This window comes from Equus asinus, chromosome 2 (assembly GCF_041296235.1).
Source record: "Equus asinus isolate D_3611 breed Donkey chromosome 2, EquAss-T2T_v2, whole genome shotgun sequence".
NCBI lineage: Eukaryota > Metazoa > Chordata > Mammalia > Perissodactyla > Equidae > Equus > Equus asinus.
In genome coordinates, this window is record NC_091791.1 from 101,264,787 (window position 1) to 101,284,051 (window position 19,265).

At 53.8% G+C, this 19,265-nt stretch overlaps 1 protein-coding gene and 1 long non-coding RNA gene across 4 annotated transcripts; one reads left to right on the plus strand and one right to left on the minus strand.

The window, feature by feature from the left end:
* Window positions 1-1,441: 1,441 nt before the first annotated feature.
* On the minus strand, window positions 1,442-12,496 carry AEN (apoptosis enhancing nuclease). 3 transcript variants are annotated; one of them, XM_014842548.3, is made up of 4 exons: window positions 12,400-12,496; window positions 7,261-7,864; window positions 4,404-4,604; window positions 1,442-3,787 (listed from the first exon to the last, which is right to left on the minus strand). In XM_014842548.3, exons 2-4 carry the CDS (start codon window positions 7,798-7,800, stop codon window positions 3,557-3,559), a joined length of 972 nt encoding a protein of 323 aa, XP_014698034.3. In that variant the 5' UTR covers window positions 7,801-7,864; window positions 12,400-12,496; the 3' UTR covers window positions 1,442-3,556. The 3 variants fall into 3 exon arrangements, with proteins under 3 accessions (XP_014698034.3, XP_070351630.1, XP_070351627.1); XM_070495529.1 differs by having other exon boundaries at window positions 10,678-12,451; XM_070495526.1 differs by lacking the exon at window positions 12,400-12,496 and adding an exon at window positions 9,477-9,601.
* LOC139041679 (uncharacterized) lies at window positions 10,835-14,698 on the plus strand. The gene is made up of 3 exons (XR_011497294.1): window positions 10,835-10,928; window positions 13,200-13,412; window positions 14,390-14,698. It is a non-coding gene; the product is annotated as an uncharacterized lncRNA (long non-coding RNA).
* The last annotated feature ends 4,567 nt before the right edge of the window (window positions 14,699-19,265 follow it).

Consider the following 19,265-nt stretch of genomic DNA (forward strand, 5'->3'; position numbering starts at 1 on the left):
ATAGGCAAGCTGCTCTCTGAATCCCAGCTCACCATCTCCAGCCTTAGCTGGGCACATACTCTGAGAATGGGTGTATGCATTTCTAAATTATATACTCCAGATGGAATCATAAATATCAGCTGTTTCGTGTGGTTCAATCTAACAGATGTAAAACTGTGCTAATGGAATATGTTTTAAAAACAGACATAAAAAGAAAGTTAAAAATAAACTATTTACCAATAGGCATGTGAAAAGATGCTCAACATCACCGGTCATTAGGGAAATGTCAATCAAAAACACAATGAGATATTACCTGACACCTGTTAGAATGGCTGCCAAAAAGGAACAGAAGATAAGTGCTGGGGAGGATGTGGAGAAAGGGGAAGACTTGTGGACTGTTGGTGGGAATGTAAAATGGTACAGCCACTATGGAAAACAGTATAGAAGTTCCTCAAAAATTCAAAAAGAATTACCACGATCCAGCAATTCCACTTTGGGGCGTAGACCTAAAAGAATTGAAAGCAGGATCCCAAAGAGATATCACAGCCCCATGTTCACAGCAGCGCTGTTCACAATAACCAAGGAGGGGGAAGTAACTCATGTCTATTGATGGATGGATGGATGGATAAGCAAAATGTGGCATATACCTCCAAATGAGTATCATTCAGCCTTAAAAAGGAAGGAAATTCTGACACACAACACGGATGAACTTTGAGGGCATTATGCTAAGTGAAATAAGCCAATCACAAAAAGACAAATATTGTAGGACTCCACTTATATGAGCTATCTAGACAAATTCACAGAAACAAAGTAGAATGGGGGCTGCCAGGAGCTGGAGGGAGGGAATGGGGAGCGACGGTTTAATGAGTACAGTAGTCCTCCCTTATCCCGTTTTCCTTTCCATGGTTTGTTACCCGTGGTCAATCACAATCCAAAAATGTTAAATGGAAAATTCCAGAAATAAACCATTTGTAAGTTTAAAACCGCTCACCATCTGAGCAATGTGATGAAATCTCACAATGTCCCTCTCCGTCCCACCTGGGACATAAATTGTCCCTTTGTCCAGCATATATGCTACCCGCTCGCCCATGAGTCACTTAGTAGCCCTCTCAGCTATCAGATCAACTGCCATGGTCTCCCAGTGCTTGCATTCAAGTCCCCCTCACTGTGCTTAGTAACGGCCCCAAAGCCCAAGTCGTGATGCTGGCGATTTGGACAGGCCAGAGAGAACAGTTGTTTGTTACTGTGCCTAATTTGCAAATTAGACTTTATTACAGCCAGGTATGTGTAGGAAAACACAGTATACATATAGGGGCTGGTACTGTCTAGGTTTCGGCATCCGCTGGCAGTCCTGGAACGCATCCCTTGCAGATAAGGGGGGACTACGGTATAGTGTTTCACAAGCTAAAAGATGGGCTGCCCAATGTGAACATATTTAACACTACTGAACTCCACACTTAAAAATGGTTAAGACGATAAATTTTATGTTGTATATTTTACAATTAAAACTAAAAATTTTTAAGATAAAAAAATGAGTATGCAGCTTCAGGAAGAAACAAGTTAAATAAATTTGTGCTCTGTAATATAGTTATAAAATTTTAAAAAATGAACAACACAAACTCTGGAGGTCTGATACTTTCTTGCCACATCCCAAGCGCCATCCTGAAAGCCACCCGCCTCCGAGGCCAAAGCACCCTGCACGACTCAGCGCCAGCACCCCAGGCCCTGACCCTGGCTGCAGACTGCCCAGAAGAGGCCGCTTCACCCACTTTTCCAACTGAATTTTATTCCAGAAGAAACGGTTTTACAACACAGCTGATTGTAAGCCCAGCACACCTCCCCACTGCTAACAGCTCCAGCTTCTTTCAACCCACAGGCGAAGAACCGAAACTGCTGCTCAGCTGTGAGTGAGTGGGGCGTCAGCTACAGACTTTTAAGGAATCCAGAACAAAGTCCTGGAGGCGGGCCAGGAGTGGGCCATGACTCAGACGCTCCCTGTTCTGCAGGTGGGGAGGGAGTGGGTGACAGGACAATCTGTGGCCTAGAGTTCAGGGGTGCCTCACCCTTCCTGGCCCTGCTGCTTTGCTCAGACTGACACAAAAAGCCCTTGTTTTTCTGCACACAGCAGAGGGCCAGAGTCCATGCAGGTCACGCAGCCGTGGGGAGCACTGAGAACCCTGGCCCCCACGTTGTGTCCTCACCCCAGGCCCAGCCCCACCTGCTGGAACAGCCACCGCGGTTCTGTCTGGGCCAAAGCCGCTCAGCCCTAGGGGTGTGTTCAGGTGTGTTACCCTGCAGAGGCTGAAACTAATCCTTCGAGAAAACCCAGCAGGTCCCCTTGACCAGGGCCCACCCCTCACCAGGGCCCACCCCTCACCAGGCCCCATGCTGAGCACTCGGCACTCCATCCTCATGACCACCACCTGAGGTAGGTCATCTCATTACCCCCATTTTACAGAGGAGGGAGCAGGCTCGAGGGGGAAGCCACAGACTTGCCTAAGGTGTCCAAGCTCTAAGTGGCAAGAAAGATGGGGCTCAAAGGTCTGTGTGACCTGAGCTCTTAGCTACCCCCACACCCCAAATTTGCCTTTAGGAAACACAGAAAGAGGAATGGGGGATGAAATCCTGACAGAGAACATTTTTAGAAATTTGGAGGAAACCCAAGCACCAAAGAGATTGTCAATCAAAGTGCCTAATGGGGCCCCAGCCCCAGTGGACACGAGGACTCTGCTCCTCTACAGACTGGTGGCCTTGCTCTTAATAAAGGCAGGCAGGCCCCTTCAGTGCAATTCTGCAGAGGTCCCAGAATTCAAGCCACTGTCTTCTTTCTCAGACTTTGCTTAAGAGAGTCTAGTGTTGAGTAGGCACGAGGAATGCCTGATTTGGGTCAAAATAAATATCCAGTCTCCACCCAAAGCTGATCCGCTGTCCCTCTTCCCAGAATAGCGCCTGGTGACTGCTGGTGCCAAGCACGTGAGGAGCAGCTCCCCAGCGGGCTCTGACTCCATCCCAGCCTACATTGAGCTCCCATGATGGCTGAGCCAGAGCGCCAGTTCAGACAGAAGAACCATCTCCTGGAGGGGCCTTGGCTACAGCTGCAGGGCGTGTTTACTCTGAACCGGAAGAGGACTCTGGAGGAAGAGGTAGATTGCCACAACAGGAAGAGAACTTCACCCCAAGTCACTGACTTGAGATAAGGGAGCTCCTGGATATTGACAGCCCCACCCCGGGAGGGAGACATTATCCCTTTAGACAGCACGGCGTGGGCGTGGGGAAGTGCCAGCCTGAGACAGTGTGTTGGCACATTCCTACTCCTGCTGGGGCCTAGCAGCTTGTCCACCTGACATTTTCACGGTGTCTATAAAGTGCTGTTAGTAAAACCACAGGAGTGGAGAGAAGGGGTACAACAGCCCTGGAGAGAGGGGGCTGTGCTGTGGGCAGAGGGAGTGGAGGACAGAGGGCCCCAGCTCTCCGGGCCCTGGGGGTGCTGGCTGCATCCGGCCACCTTCAGGAGGCACCCAGTGCTCTCTTGGCCCCTCTCCCCACCCTCGGAAGCTGGCCAGGAACCTCTCCTCCCTCATTCTCTTCTGTCCTGGGCCTCCCCACTTCCTCCGCTGGTGGCCAGGTCCTCTGGCCAGTACTGGTCCTCCATATACTGCTCTGTGTCCGTGCTGCTGTCGGGCTCCCTGTCCTCCGGGTGGGTGCGGAGGCGGCTGGCCTCCTGCTGCTCCCACTGCACCTGCACCAGCTGGTAGAGCTCCATGGCCGTCACGGCATCTTCCACCGACGAGTGCCCGTGCTGGCCCACCTGCGGACGAGAGCCCACATCACTGCCCGAGGTCCTGGTGAGGGGCCCGTCACTGCCGGCTCTGGGTGCAGGCCCAAGAATGTGCACTCTCAGAACAGGGTGTAGAGCTCGCTACATGGGAAGGCATGGCTTCTATCAGTCAGCAAAGCACTGGAATCTCAGCTGGACCAAGCCATCTAGCTTCTCCAAGCCCGTCTTCTCAAACAGGAAACATGGTAAAAATCTCTGCCTTCAAAGGCTTGATGAGCAGACGGAACAGTGAATGTGAAGTCCAGTGGGAGCAAGAGAGGCTTCCGCCGGACCCAAGGCTCCAGCTCTGCCTGCAGGAGACGGAGGTTTACATGCAATGCAGACAGAGCCTGCAATTGGGGTGGGGGGCACAGACGGGGAAGAGATCGGCCTGGAAGAATGTGGCTGGCTCTCACAATGCACTGGGAGGAAGGATGGAGAAAACATCCAGAGCTGCTTGTAGATGCGGGCGACCTGCGCTTTATCATGGACCCCATGACCTGGGCAGGGGAAGGAAGATGAGGAGGAGGCTGGAGGCAGCCTCACAGCCCTGTCCGTGGCCTAAGCAGGCCTTCTTGCTCCCCCCAACCGCTCCTGCACCACGCACCTGGATCTTCTTGTGCAACAGCTGCAGGGCCAGGTCCTTAAGAGAGACCCGGGTCCGGGTGTGGAGGCCGGGCTGGTTGAGGAGGTTGGGGACGTAAGTAGTATCCCGGGTCTGGCTCCGAGGGTGAACATACTTGAGGGCCTGGAAGTCATTGTGCAGCGCATGCCCCACCACCACCTTGCCCTTCAGGAGCTTGAGGATCTGTGGGAGAGAGAAGAGTCAGGACGGCCCCCGTCTCAGGCTGGCAGGAGACACATCCTGAGGCCCTAACCAATGGGTACACGGACCCGTCCGGAGGGAGGCAGCCCGGAGAGGGAAGACCAGGAGCTCACAGTGCACCAAGCGGCCCTCCCAAAGTCTGAATGCAGGCCCTTCTCCTTACTACATACTGCGACCAGGGGCACACTTAAGGCTGTGCCCTGTAAAGTGGGGACGCTGCTGAGAGCATTCCGTGGGGTGCTTATGAGCATCAAAGGAGATGACAGATGGGCCAGGTCTTCTAGTTACTCAAAAAAAGCAGCTCTTTCCTGCTGGCACACGTTCTTCTCTCGGCCTGGAAGACTTACCCAGCCCCCCTGCCCCACCCAACTCTCCCCACTCCTCCCAGGGCTGGTGGTGGCATGAGCTGACCATCTCACGGTCATGGCTCCCCAGGACTCCCCATCAACATCAGGACCCGCTGTTCTCTCCTTCAAGTATACATTTAGCTCTGGCCTGGTCTCTCCACTGCCCCCCCGTGTAAGCTCACTGGAAACATGCAGGAACCATGTCTGACTCGACTGGTGATGCTCAGCGAAAGCTCAGCACACAGATGACTGATGAAGACCCGCTGGGGAAGTCCACAGCACTGTGCCTAGCACTGGAGACACAGCATCCACAGCAGCTGTTGTATTAACAGACGCTGTCCTCAGGATTCTGGCCCTCCGCCACAGTGCTGCACAGGACTCCTACTTCTCACCCTCGGAACCTCTCTTGCTCAGCCCTGACCATCCACACAATGCACTTCTCTCCTCCCTGCCTTCTGCCCTCCTCAGGCCCCAGGGAGGCCACGTCCATAACCACGGGCCGGCAGCCCCCTCCGGCCCTCTCTGCTGGGCTTGGCTCTCCTCAGCACTAGCTGCTGCCCTTCCAGCCTGCCTCTGCTGGCATCATGTGGTTTATCGCTAAACTCAGCCTTCACAGCAGATGGACACGGTGCATTCAGATTAGCCGTAGGGACATGCCAGCACACTCTAGTCACACCCCCCACGAGCCATGGGGTGGAAGGGATCAAGCACACTCCACACTGGCTCAGAGTCCAGGCAGACAGGAAGTGGTCCTACCCCTGGGAGCACCTGCAACCCAGATGAGGGACGCGTAGGGGAGCTGGAGGGTCTGCCACAGGCCTCCCTTCCTGTTGCTTCTGGTCCTGACAGGCCTGCTGGATAAACCACCTCCAAATCGTGTGAAAGAAATGCTTAGGCCGTATCTTATGTGAAAAAGGACCACACAAGATGACAGAGCAGTATTTCCCAAATTTCCCTAATCCCAAGAATAACCCAGAAACGTCAGGTGCTTCTGCTATAACGCCTGTTTTGAAAATGCAGAAGGTTCCAACGTGATTGATAGATTAGGACGCAATTTGAGAACAATGCAAATTTCGCCTTGGCTTACGCACGAATTTGCCGTTGACAAACACTGTGAATGCAGAAGACCGCACCCAGCTGAGCTGGGCCCCGCGGGGATGCACAGAACACAGCCACCACAGGCTCTCCCAGCGCCCTAGTTCAGCTGTGATGAGCCGCCATCCACACTGGCACTCCCTCTTTCCGCCTAATTGCAGAGAACTCTGACCACTCGACCACAACGCAAGCTGCAGCCCTCCCGACACCCACTTCAGAAGGAAACCTCAGATCTTCTTCAACGCGCCGTGCACTGGTGCATTTATGCATTTCTGAACCACTTAGCATGTGCAAACCTGTGCTCCCACTCTCACTAGGTTTCTACGTTTTCATTTTTGGGGTGTCGCTGATGACGTTTTTTGAATGTTGTGTCCCTAACCCCTTTCCCCCATAAGCTCTGAGGTTTTTTTTTTTTTGAGGAAGATTAGCCCTGAGCTAACTACTGCCAGTCCTCCTCTTTCTGCTGAGGAAGCCTGGCCCTGAGCTAACATCATGCCCATCTTCCTCTACTTTATGCGTGGGACGCCTACCACAGCATGGTGTGCCAAACAGTGCCATATCCGCAGCCAGGATCCGAACCGGCGAACCCCAGGCCACTGAGAAGGGGAATGTGCGAACTTAACCGCTGCGCCACCGGGCCGGCCCCTAGCTCTGAGGCTTTTATGGCGCAAGTTTGTACAGCATGATTGTTAGGGATGCACCCATCAGAGCCCTCTCCAGGCTGAGGATCAGAATCTCCATGGAAGATGCGGGCACAAGGATCCCAGACTGTTAATAAGGCTTTAGGTGTTTCCTATTCTCAAGCACATTTGGGAATTCTTGGCACACACTAATTTATTTTTTTTCAAAACACTAAAAAATTAACATCAGGAAATATACCAAGACATTTAACACCTGAAGGTGATCGTGACAGCACAGTGGGACTTACCATTTTCTCCGGACAGGTAATACTTTTACAACAGAAAAGGAAACGTCGAGTATAAGCTGCTCTACACCTTACAGTTGGCACAGGCTTCCCAGAAACGTGATCACACAGAACACGCCACGACCCTTCCGTGCAGGTAGGTCAGGACTTCACGCACCCTGTTCTATTTCCCAAGATCACTCACTGCCAGGGGCCGAGTGGTGACTCAAACCCAGGGGTGCTCTTCCCTGCCCATCACAGTGACCCAACAAGCCCCCAGCCCTGCCCTCACCTCTTTCTGGGCCACCTGGAAGGGGATGGCCTTCCGCATGTGCTGCCGAGTGATGCCGCTCCAGCGAGTGCGGTAGTCCACGATGGGCATCTCAGGCCGGACGTATTTGTCGTAGAGGACGTCACCGTGGTAACTCACCACGGAGCAGCGGGCCAGCTCACTCACCCGCCCGTGGGGTCCTGTGCCCACCATCTCACAGTCTATAGCCACACACTTGCTGGGCAAGGGCCCAGCAGATTCCCAGGGGGCGGGCTTTCTGCTGCATGGGACCCCTCCAGATTCGGTCCTTGGGCGCTGGTTCTCCCTACTGGCAGCTTCAGTGCCCAGGGGTGTGTCCGCCGGCACGGGCGTTGGGGAGGATCCTGGCTCTGGGGGCGTGCTCAGCAGCCCCTGCTCCTGCAGCAAGGCCTTCCGGGCCATGAAGCGCTGGTGCTGTCGGCTCTTCCTCTTGTGCTTTCTCCGAAGCACATCCTTGACAGTCGGGCTGGCCAGGGAGGGGCACAGACACTGGGCAGGCTCAGGGGCTTGCCGGGTCACCATTCCAACCAGCTCACTGCTCGGGCCAAGGGAGGCCTGGGAGGTAACCTGGCAGCAGGGCAGCACGCTAGAGAGAAAACACACAGGGCAGAGGGGTCAGGTGAGGAGTGTGCCCAGCCAGCCAGTGCTGTCCCTCCCTCCCTCTCTCCCTCCTGCAGTGCTCCACTTGGTCTCAGCCTCCCAGAATGAATCGAGGACCTATTTTAATAATAGTTGTGATAATACAATCCATTTGTTGTCAGTGCTGTCGAGTCCGTTAACCCTCCTAGGGACCCTGTGTACAGCAGAGTGGAACCCTGCCCGGTCTTCTTGCCCGGTCTCCATCCTCTCCTTCCGGCACTGTATCAGACAATGCTCTGCTGCTATTTATAGGGTTTTCATGGTCGGCTTTTTTGGAAGTGGGTGGCCAGGTCCTTCATCCTAGTCTGTCTAGTCTGGAAGCTGTGCGGAAACCTGTCCACCATGGGTGACCCTGCTGGTATTTGAAATATTGGTGGCATAGCTTTCAGTGTCACAGCAACACGCAGCCGCCACAGTATGACAACCAACAGACAGGTGATGTGGTTCCCTGACGGGGAAACCAGTCCAGCCCATGGCGGTGAAAGCACCAAATCTTAACCGCTAGAGCACCAGGGCTGGCGAGACAGTCACTACCACACGCAAAGTGCTGTTCTAAGTACTTTTCATGGAATCACTCAATCTTCCCAACAAGCCAAAGCATTATTATCCTCACACTACAGGTAAGAAAACTGAGGCATAGAGGTTAAGGAACTTGGCCAATTACTAAGAGAGAAAGGCTGATCTGAGCCCAGAATCCACTCTCAGCCTCCCAGCTACAGCCCACCTCCAATGCTGTTAGCATCAAAAATTTTTAGAGGTGCAGTTATGGGAAAATAAAGGTCACAGAAGCAATATATACTATATAATCCCATTAGAAAAACAAAACCTTTATGAAATGTGAAGGCAAAGACCTATAGTAGCACCTGGAGAAAAAATTTCCCAGGAAGCCCACCATAGTTATTTTGGTATATATTAACCAAAAAGAGGTAATTTATTTACTTATTTTCTAACTCAATCACAACAGCATCTACAAACATTTTTAAATAGTGGGGCGTGTTGTATAGTCACCATAAGCTATAGGCAGTGGTGTGCTGGTAAACCAGCTCCACTTAAAAAAAGGAGAACCAGAAAAAGCCCTGACCTGTAGCCCTCGCAGATTTCTGGGGCACCCCCAACCCTGGCCAATTTCAAGCTCTCCATCACTGACTGCGGGCCGAGAAGAGATGCTGCGGCAGCCCACTGCTCCAGGAAAGGTCTGGTGTTCCCGTGCGTTTGCAAATCCCGTGCAGTGAGGCCAGCCTCCTCCCAGCAGTGAAGGCCCCGGCCTGGAAAGCCTCCTCACATTTGCTGTGCTCAGTCGGCCAGGACATTTTTAAGAGACCAGGAAACCAAGGCTTTGAAGAGGGCAGAGCAGGGTCCAATTTAGCTCTTTCTAAGTTACCTAAACTGCTGGCCTTCAGGGTCCTGGTGTGTAAAACGGCCAGACCCCCCACTTCTTTTTTTTGAGGAAGATTAGCCCTGAGTTAACTACTGCCAGTCCTCCTCTTTTTGCTGAGGAAGACTGGCCCTGAGCTAACATCCGTGCCCATCCTCCTCTACTTTATATGTGGGACGCCTACCACAGCATGGTGTGCCAAGCGGTGCCATGTCCACACCCGGGATCCGAACCAGTGAACTCCGGGCCGCTGAGAAGCGGAACGTGTGAACTTAACCACTGCACCACCGGGCCGGCCCCTCCCCACTTCTTGTGTAAAGAGGAAATGACACAATATCCGAGTGCTGGGATCTGCATGTATTACGTACAGTAGGGGCGCAAGAGCCACTTGCTCCCTTTCTCCCAGAGGTGAAGACTCTTGCTCGTGGTTGGTGACCAGCTCTCCCAGGCTAGAGCTGCCTCAGCCAGGACTCACTGTCCCCTCCCAACCCACAGGCCTTCCTCCTGCCTCCCTTCCCACTCCCGTCCCCCCTACTCACACATTCCCCAGGAAGCCCTCTAGAACCACCCTTTATCCCACTGGGTTCAGAGGCCAGTGCTGCACTGAGGCTCTCCGGGGTCCAGCTGGGCCAGACGCGGGGCAGTTAAAAGGTGGATCCTGGACTCAAGGAGTTCAGTTTCACCACAGAGGGAGCAACAAAGCAGAAAGCATGGGAAGGGCTGCCTCAGCAGTGCCAGGGAAGCAGAACCGGCTGGAAGCGGTTAAGTCCACATGAAGGGGGAAGAGCAACCCTCCAGGCGGAAAGGAGAGGGATCAGTGGCCATGTTAGGGGCAAAGGTAACCCAGGGTTGAGGAAGACGGGCCCACAAGAAGCCTGATGTGCCTGGGGCGTGAGGCACAAGGTGGGCCACGGCTGGAGGACCTGCCCCTCTCTGGGAAGCCCAACACACTCTGGGGGCCCGTCCACAAGCCACCCCAGCCCAGGCTGGTGTCTCCAGACTGGTCTCTGCTGGTCGAGTGAAGGTAACCCAAAGGCACCCAGGGAGGGCACTGAAGTGGCACAGCAGCCCTGCCCCAGACATGACCAGCCTAGCTGGAGACGAAGAAGTTCACCCCTCTGTGCCCTGGAGCGCTCCTAGGGCAGGATAGAGCCTCGTTTGTCTCCGTCCCTTCCCCACAGCCAGCACAGGACCCAGTGCATAGTAGGGAAGTGTGTGAAGGGAGCTGATGCCAGACCTGCTATCTGCCAGACCGTGGGGACTACAGAGCCGGAGATGACTGTGTCCTCAGGGAACTCCTGGCTTGGTGGGGAGAGAGGCCATCAGAAACCTACAAGGCTGCGCTCAGGATGGGAGTGACGGACTGAGGACCGGCGCTAACTCACCAGGCCAGGCATTCCAGCAGGTAGAAACCTGGCATGGAGGGGACCCTGAAGGGCTTCAGGAAGGTCTGCCAGGCCGCCCAGAAAGGGAAAGTCACCCAGACAGAGAAAACGCAGACACAAAGTCCAGGAGGCAAAGTACACCCACGTGGGAAGGCGAGGAGTTTGGTGCGGCAGTTGAAAAGCAAGGAGGTGGGGGGCGAAAAGGCTGATGGAGACGGGACAGTGAGAGAGATCTGCTCCTGGAGGGTGCTGTAAGTCTGGGCTTAATCCTGAGATTGATGGGGAACCATTGGCCTCCCTCAAGGTTTAGGGAGAGGGTGACAGGAGCACAACTGCCTCATGGGAAGAGGTCTGGGAGACGACAAGACGCTGAGCAAGAGCAGCAGCAATGAAGAGAAATGGGGGGGAGGGAAGGAGTGCCATCTGGTGATGACCCTGCCAGGGCGAGGCATGGTGACCCATCCTGACTCATCCTGCCTCTGCTTGCTCATCTGGTCCCCAAGAAGCTCCTCCCTTTTAAAAAGGCTCTTAACTATAATCGACTTCCTCATAATGACAAGTCACAGAGTAGAGCTGACTAATAGAGAACCTCGGTTGGCCTCAGCCCAGCAACCGGGAGACCAGGCCTGCTAATAACTGACTCCTGCCAGGGAGGAGGGCCCTGCAGCTCAGGAGCTAAAGCCAGGACTAGGGTCGCTGACCTCCCTGACCTGCTGGCAAGATTTCAAAGCAGCCGGAAATTAGGTTCCCGGAGAAAAGGTCTCTGGCCTTGTGTTTCAAGAGATGAAAGCAGTCCCCTTCTACACGCCCGTCAGAACGGACAGTTAGTTATCAAGGGCTTGCCCCAACCCTGGGCCCCCAGATGGAGCTCCCTGAGGCTGGGGAGAAGTTTCACCCCAATGACACAACCGTTTCGGGAAGGACACACACAGATCCTCTCCAGCCCCGAACCAGCACTGTGGGGATCAGCAGCGAGCAGGCCTTTGGGGACAGGCCCCGAAGGGACCGCGCGGTCAGAGGCACCAGTGGCAGCAGGGCCACCCACCTGCCGGCTGATGCGGGAGGCAGTGGGCAGTTCTAGACCCTGCTCCGGCGCTAAAGCGCCAGATGAACGTCCCCAGGGCAGAGGCTTCCCGAAAGCAGTTCAGTACCAGAAACCACTACGACGGCTGCGTAAAACGCGCATTTCCAGGCCTGCCCCGACACCTTAACTGCCATTTGGGGGAACGGGGCCTGAGAATCTGCATTTTAAAGAGCGCGCGGCCCCACCCCCAAGCCATGACAGTAAAACTCGCCCGAATTTGAGAAAACCTGGCTCGATACCCCCTCCCCCCGCCCACTAAGAAGTTCCCGGCCAGGGAGAGTCGGAGTAGAGCCCCGCGCCATCTCCCAGCCCGGCGTGCGCAAGAGACGCCGCATGGAGGCCTGACCTCACCCCGGAGGGACTCGGGCCTTGGTCACTCACTGGCCGCCGCCAGCCAGGCCGAGTCCCATCGCCCTGCGCCGCCCCGTCGGGTCCCAGAGCCCACAGCCGGCGGGGACGCGCGACCGGCGGCGCCTGGGCCCAGCCTGCACACCTGCGGGCCCGGAGAGCCGGTCGGCTGGGCCCGGGCGCCCCCCGCTTCAGGCCGATGGTGGACACACGTGCGGACCCCGGAGGCCGGGGACACACCGCGTCAGCCCGCGCGACCCCGCGGGCCCCGGGAGGGTCCCCGAAATCACCTGAAGCCGGGTCCCTCTCCTGCCGCCCGCACGTGGCGCCCCGGCAGCCGGCGGTTCCCACATGCCTGGGCAAGCCCCGCGCCGGCCGCCCGCCTATTGGCCCGCTGAACGGCAGCTCCCGCCTACGGCCTCTTCTGATTGGCCGGGAGCCTGGCTCTGTGAGGGTTGGCGCGCGCCAGCCCAAGGGGCGGGGATTCTAAAGGGGCGTGGTTTCTGCGTCGCGCGTGCCCAGCAGGCGGGAAATTTTAAAGAGACCGGAGGAGAGCGTGGTCCGCTCTCGCCCTGTCCTGGTCCCATCTGTGTCCCCGGCTCCAATCCACCCCGCCTCCTGGGTCGGGATGTGGGCCTCTATGAGCGTCGTGTCACCAAAGGCAGAAGGACTTAACACAGTACACCCATTTGCAGAATGGGAATAAGAGCCCCTACCTCTTCGGGTGTCGTGCGGATTCAGTGAAATAATACTCGTGATGGGCACTAAGGAAAGATTTTTAAGGTCAGACTTGCTCCTTTGGTGCTATTTTTTCATTTATTCTTTTGCAATACTTTACTCATAAGTATTAAGTTCCTACTATCGGGCTGGGCCCTGGGATACTGAGAATAAAACACAAGCCCTGACTCGCGCTCGCCGTCTGGCACGGTAACAATGGTTGACAGATAATTCAGTGCAACGTGAATAACAGCAAGAGCAATAATAAACAGCTCATATTTGTTATGTGAGCACTCATTCTGTGCCTGGGCATGCATGCATTTAATCTGCACAAGAACCCTTCTGAGATGTGTACTATTATTATGTTTTACAGTTAAGGGAATTGACACAAAGAAATTAAGGAGAAACCGCTCGGGTCCAAAGACCCTTAGCGAAGCAGTCCGACTCCTCCTAGCTCCATTTTGGAAGCGGTGGTGGCGTTGCAAAGTACCCAGAAAGCCAGGGGTGCACGTGTGGAGGAATCCGCTATTTCTGACCAGAGTGTAGATTTGAGGGAAGCAGGACAAAGGACGAGGCCACTGGAGAGGTAAGTCCTACTCAGACCCCCGAAGGCTTTGGGAAGCTGGGAGGAGCTGAAGCCAGAGCTGGTTCATCAGCAGATTTGCATTTGGGGAAGCTCACTCTGGCCGCAGGATAGAGAGAAGTGGATTAGGCCTGGAGAAAGAGGGGGTGGGGGGCGATGGTGGACATTTAGGCAAGATAAGATTCCGGGGGCCAGAGTGGTAGAAAGGATAAAGAGCTTGGGTCAGATTCCAGAGCGTCCTAGGAGGCAACATCCATAGGACAGAGGGTGGAAGGAAGGGCCTAGAGAGCAGCTGTCTGCAGACATGGAGATCTTGTGAGACGAAACTCTGGGGACCAGGAGGGTTTTAAGGGAGTCAGCACCCAGATCCTGAGTTCCTGTGGGCATGGACCTGAGAATGTGCCTGGAGTCCTTGGGGCTCAGCTTCCCTCGCCCCTTTATAACCAGCTGTCTCCCGCTTTAGAAAGGAAAGTCACACACACCCCCATTCTAAACCTCACTCTGCTGCGTTACCCTGGGGCATAAAAGCAGTGCCTGGGGAGGAAAAACAATAAGGCATTTCTATATTTGGGTTATTATTGAGGTCTGGGCAAGGAAGCCTTCTACAAGGCAGGCACTTTCTGATTCTTTGCTTTCACTGCAATCCAAGGAGAGGATTCAATCACGTTGTCAGCTAATAGGCCATTAAAAATATTTCTTCTTGAGGATAGATAATTGTCAGGAATTAAAAGAACTGAGAGACGTTGCTAGAATAAACCTCCTTCCACTTCTGTCTGCTTTTCATGTGAATGATGTTTATCGATGTTTATATCCATAAAAACAAAATAGAAGCCCCAAGTCTGTCTCATTCTTGTAGAAAAGCAATATTCATCCCTGGATTTATAAACTTAATGGAGAAACAACTGGTTCACTCTATCTCTTTAAGAGACATATTTTCAACGGCATTCCTAATAAAAATTTACTTTTTTTTTTTTTTTTAGTGAGGAAGATTGTCCCTGAGGTAACATCTGTGCCAATCTTCCTCTATTTTATATGTGGGACGCTGCCACAGCATGGCTTGATGACTGGTGTGTAGGTCCATGCCTGGGATCTGAACCCACGAACTCTGGACCACCAAAGTGGAGCATGAGAATTTAACCACTACACCGGGCCAGCCCCCAAATTAATTTTTATGTTTAAAAATTATCACTCATATAATGAATGGTATATATATTTTATTTGATCACATACATTACAAATATTTGCAATGATATCTCAATCCAGTAGGAAAAAAATTAACACTTAGAACCTTATGGGCCACAGCACATTTTTTTAGAGCTAACGAGTTAACAAGTTCAAATCAATTGACGTAATTTTGTGTGAGTGGATACTGCAGAAAATACTGCCAAGCAGGAAAATACTTTATGCCGGGATAAAACTCTGCAGCAGATGTCGAATGGAAATACAAGTTCAAGGAGAAAAGAAAATGTTGCGTATAACGTAAATACAAAACAAATTGGGTTTAGTAAGGAGAGACTTTATTGGAAAGGATGATTAGCAGGGAGGGGAGGGAAGAGCCACTGCAATAGGGAGGATGCTCTGATCATAAGATGTGCCAACTCAAAGTTAGGCACAAAGGTTGTCTTTCATAAGGAGGAGTCGACAAGGCTAGAAAGAACAGAGATAGGGAGGGGGATGCACAGCATGACTGGATCTGTTATGCGGACAGTAGATCAGAGTACCCTGAAGCCGGCCTGTTCTCAGAAGGGGTCCTTAAGGAGGGGCGTAGACTGGCTCTGGTTGAGGGTGGGCCATCGTTTCGGGAGCTGGGGGAAGAAGAGAAGCTTAACCAAAGTTTGGTTAACAAGCACTTTGTTCCCGTTGATCAGTGGGCCCACCAGTTCAGCTACTCACTGATGAGGCCAAGAGCCAAAATTTGGGGTATGGGTTCCCTCCTCGTCCTGGGCGCGTAATGGGGGAATCCGTGAGTCTCAGCTCGGTCAGATGGGGCTGTGTGCTTCTCTGCAGTACCCCGTTTCCAGAGCACAAAAGGATGAGAGAATTTCCTAACCATTGCTGTTTTCCAGGAGCACAGGGCTCAAGTAAAATTCAACATTGTCCCTAAGAGTTTTATCATGTACTTTAAAAATGGATAATGTTGGTATCAAATGCTATGATAGTTAGACTCCATTGCATTCATTTATGGACACGTTTTATTAAGATGTCAATATTTACAATACATCCTTTGTGACTACTTAGACTTATGGTAAAAAAAATATTATCAAGCAAAAAAGTTGAAGGTCCCTAGGTATACAGTATGGGTGGCCCAATAGTGGCATCTTGACTGTGCATGGCAGTGCCCCAACCCCCCTTTAGGGACCTCACCCTCCCATTCCTGGAGCGAAAATATCTCCTCTTTCCACAAAGTCTGAGGCTCCTCTGGAACAGAACCACCTTGAGCTGGGGCTTGGGGAGGAAAGCCCACAACCCAAGCCCCGCCCCTATGGACCCCAAGCCCCGCCCCCGTCCCCCCCCCCGTCCGTCCCCCTCCCCCCGTCAGTCTGGAAGCCCTTGAGACCTAGGATTTGATCTGTTTTGTGCTTACAAATCATTATTGCCGCAGTCAAAGCGTCACTCTGCCTGGCTAGTGTACCCGTTTTGAGGACTAATAGAGATGCTATGGGATTCCCACGCTGTTGGACCAGGTACAGACTCGAAGTGGGCTGCCGGTCTGGTCATGTTTTGCAACAGTGGTTCTCTAAGCGTGGTCCTAGACCTGCAGTCTAGGCATCCCCTGGGAATTTGATGGACTCCTCAGAAAGAAATTCAGAGGGTGGGGCCCCCCCAATCTGTGCTTTAACAAAATGATTAACAGCATCTGATGCATGCTCAAATTTAAGATTCCTTGTTTAGAGGGTATGAAGCTGAGAAAACTCTGGAGGCCAAATGCAAATCATTCACTCATTTTATTCAAGCAGATTCCCTCTCTATTAGCACTTTTGATGCAGTAGTGACTTTGGACCCGCCTGGACACAGCCTGTCACTAAGACCCCTATGATAGCTTTATATCTTCCCTCAACTTCTGAGAATTTCCAGGTTTCCTAGGCCCCGGTTAAGTCTCACATGACTGATTTTTCATGCCAAATTGGAAGGATTTGATCCAGAGGAATTTTTATCCCCCACCGTTACTTGTCCCATGCTAGACTACAGTTTCTTCCCCTATAACGTTAATCCTTAAATCGCTGGTCCTCAGTCTCGGCTGAACATTGGCATCGCCTGCGGAGCTGAACAAAACCTGGCCGCCTGGGTCACGCGGCAAGATTCTGATTGAACGGGTCCGGGGCGGCGCCCCAACGTGGAGATTTGGGGTGAGAATCGCCGCTGAAGCGCAGCTCCCTAGAGAATGCAGCAGAGGGCGCTGCCTCCCTGCTCATCCAGGGAAGCTGATGCTAGCTTGGAAACCTGCCTGCGGGCTGCATAACCCCGGTCCACGCAGTTAATTAAGGCGAGGAGGCCCAGATAGCCCCTGTTGATATGCAGCAGGGTGTAAAATACAGGCAGCCGAGCACTCCCCGGGGGGACGAGGGGGTGGGGAGGGAGTCCTGGCTGTGAAGTCAGACACACCCCACCCCAAATGCCCTGACCCTTGGGTCACCAACCCTCTTGTGTGCTGAGACGCCTAGAAAGTTACTTTAAGAAGCAGTCAGCTGTGGATTTTGCTGAGTGACCTAGAGGTAAGTCACACAACCTCTCTGAGCCTTGGTTTCTGCATTTTTTAAAAATGGGATTCGGTGGGAATGTGGCCTGTTTTCATTCTTTCAGTATATATTGAGCCTCCTGAAATGGGCAAGATACTGATCTGGGGAGAGGAAGGATAAACATTTAAATGGGATAAAACTCCTACACGACAGGGGAGACTGTTCCTACTCTGGGAAGGGCACCCGTGGTGCCCCAGGTCTGGGAAGAGAAAAACCATGACAGAGGAGGCAAAGAGACGACTGTTGAGTATTTAGATGTGCCATTATGTATATGACACTTCTCTTGCTGGATTATCCTAACAACCTAGCATGGTAGATGTGATAAATTCCATTTTACTAGTGAGGGATCTGAGGCTCAGAGATGTCGAGTGACTGGCTCCAAGTCACACAGCCAGTAAGAGGTGAAGCCAGGACTGGAACTGGGGTGTGTCTGGCTCGTTTTACACCCTGCTACATACCGACAAGGGCTCTCTCATCCATCTCTCAGATCAGGAGGGCACCCCCCTCCCCTCCCCACATGTTTGTTTCCCAGAGGTAGGATCTCTCCCCTTCTGTCTCCACACCAGCCTGGGATGCTGAGGGCTGCCTGGGGGAGGTCTGACTGCCTTCTCTTGTTCCCAGCTCTCTCTGCCCCTTCTGTGCAATCCTGGCCGCCGCCCCCAGTGAAGGGCAGACACCTGCTGAGTGACACCAATTTGCAGCCTTCTCAAGTGTGAATGAGATTTCTAATAGGACTGGCTGCGCACTGGTTTCAGGCAGGAAATGAGAGAGAAGAGAGCCCGTGTGGAGGAGCGGAGGGACCAGCTGAATCAGTGATGGCAGCAGCCTCTGGGTGGAAGTGAAGGGCTGATTTGATTCAGAGAGGTTAAGTGCTTTGCCAAAGGTCACACAGCTAGACAGTGGTAGGGGGAGGGTAAGCTCAGCTCGTGGTTGCATTTTTAGCGTTCCCTAAAGGAGTACAGCTCCCAACCCAGTTTAAGTTGGTAAGATGCTTTAGTGTTCTGAAAGAAAGGCTGCCTTTTCTGCCTCCTGTGCCTGCTGACCAACCCTCCCCTTCTCCCACCCAAGGGCCCCAGGGGTCCCTTGTGCCTGCCATGTGGAAGGGGAAGGCGGGTGGGAATAGACTTGGAAAGGACTAGGTGGGGCATGGAAAAATTTATCCCCACTGACAATCTCATTGTTGGAACTTGGTGACCATCTTAGGGCAAGATGCCTCCCCCCAACTCGGAGACTTGGGAAAGGCTGGCAAATGGTTTTTATGATGCCTGCTTCTGCTCTGCTGGGGGGCGGCCCCCTAGCACAGCTGGGGGACTGGGCTTCGGCACCCCAGTTTCTCCCTTGGTGACACCTGTGGGCCCAGCAGCACTGAGGCAGATTCTGGGGCGGAGAAGAAGTTTCACACACACGAGTCCACTCGCAGCCCTGGGGTGGGCACCAGAGAAGCTCCAGGCAGCCCGGGTCAGGCGTGTCCTCCGCGTTGCCGCCGGGTCACCAAGCATCCGAGGGACCTGGGTCCTGAGCCCGCGCCGCTTGGCGCCTGCACACACGTGTGGCTCCCTCCTGCCGAGGACATCGGACCGCTGAGCCTGGGTGTCACCCAGGCCTATGGCGCCTCCCACGGCGGGTGCCCAACCGAAAAGGGCGCTTGGGTGCATCAGCCTAGGAAGGGCATCTCCTCTCCCTGCGCTTGGTCAGCGGCGTGGAAGCAGCCCAGGGCCCCCGAGGAGAGAGACCCTGTACCCCCTACGCCCCACCCAGGCTTCCCCTCTCACTCTATAGTGTGTCCTTGCTTCTGGAAGAGTCTGCCTGAGGCGCGCTGCGCAGGGGTGTTCGCAGGTGTTTTCCGGGAGACACGGAAGGTGCAGAGGGAACCCGAGAAGGAGCGCGCGAGAGGTGCGCGGCCCGGCGCCACCCCCGCCGCGGTGGCCCGCACCATGCGGCAGACTGGGACTTGTTGTTGGGCGCAGCAAGACAACAACAAAATCACTAGTCTTCCAGATGGGGCTGGCCCGGCCGCTGCCCGCGGCTGCGGCGACCTGGGGCCGCCACCGTCCGCCCTCGAGGCTCCCGCGGGGCCGGCGCCCCTGCCGCCCCGCCCATCCTCCCACCACCCTCCCCC

Excerpts from the sequence above, each read along its gene's own strand:
- AEN (XM_070495529.1), bottom strand. The coding sequence starts at position 10,712 with ATGCCAGGTTTCTACCTGCTGGAATGCCTGGCCTG. Across the intron at positions 7,865-10,677 it reads CTGCTGGAATGCCTGGCCTG|CGTGCTGCCCTGCTGCCAGG; the intron begins GTGAGTTAGCGC and ends TTTTCTCTCTAG. Across the intron at positions 4,605-7,260 it reads TCCAGGTGGCCCAGAAAGAG|ATCCTCAAGCTCCTGAAGGG; the intron begins GTGAGGGCAGGG and ends TCTCTCCCACAG.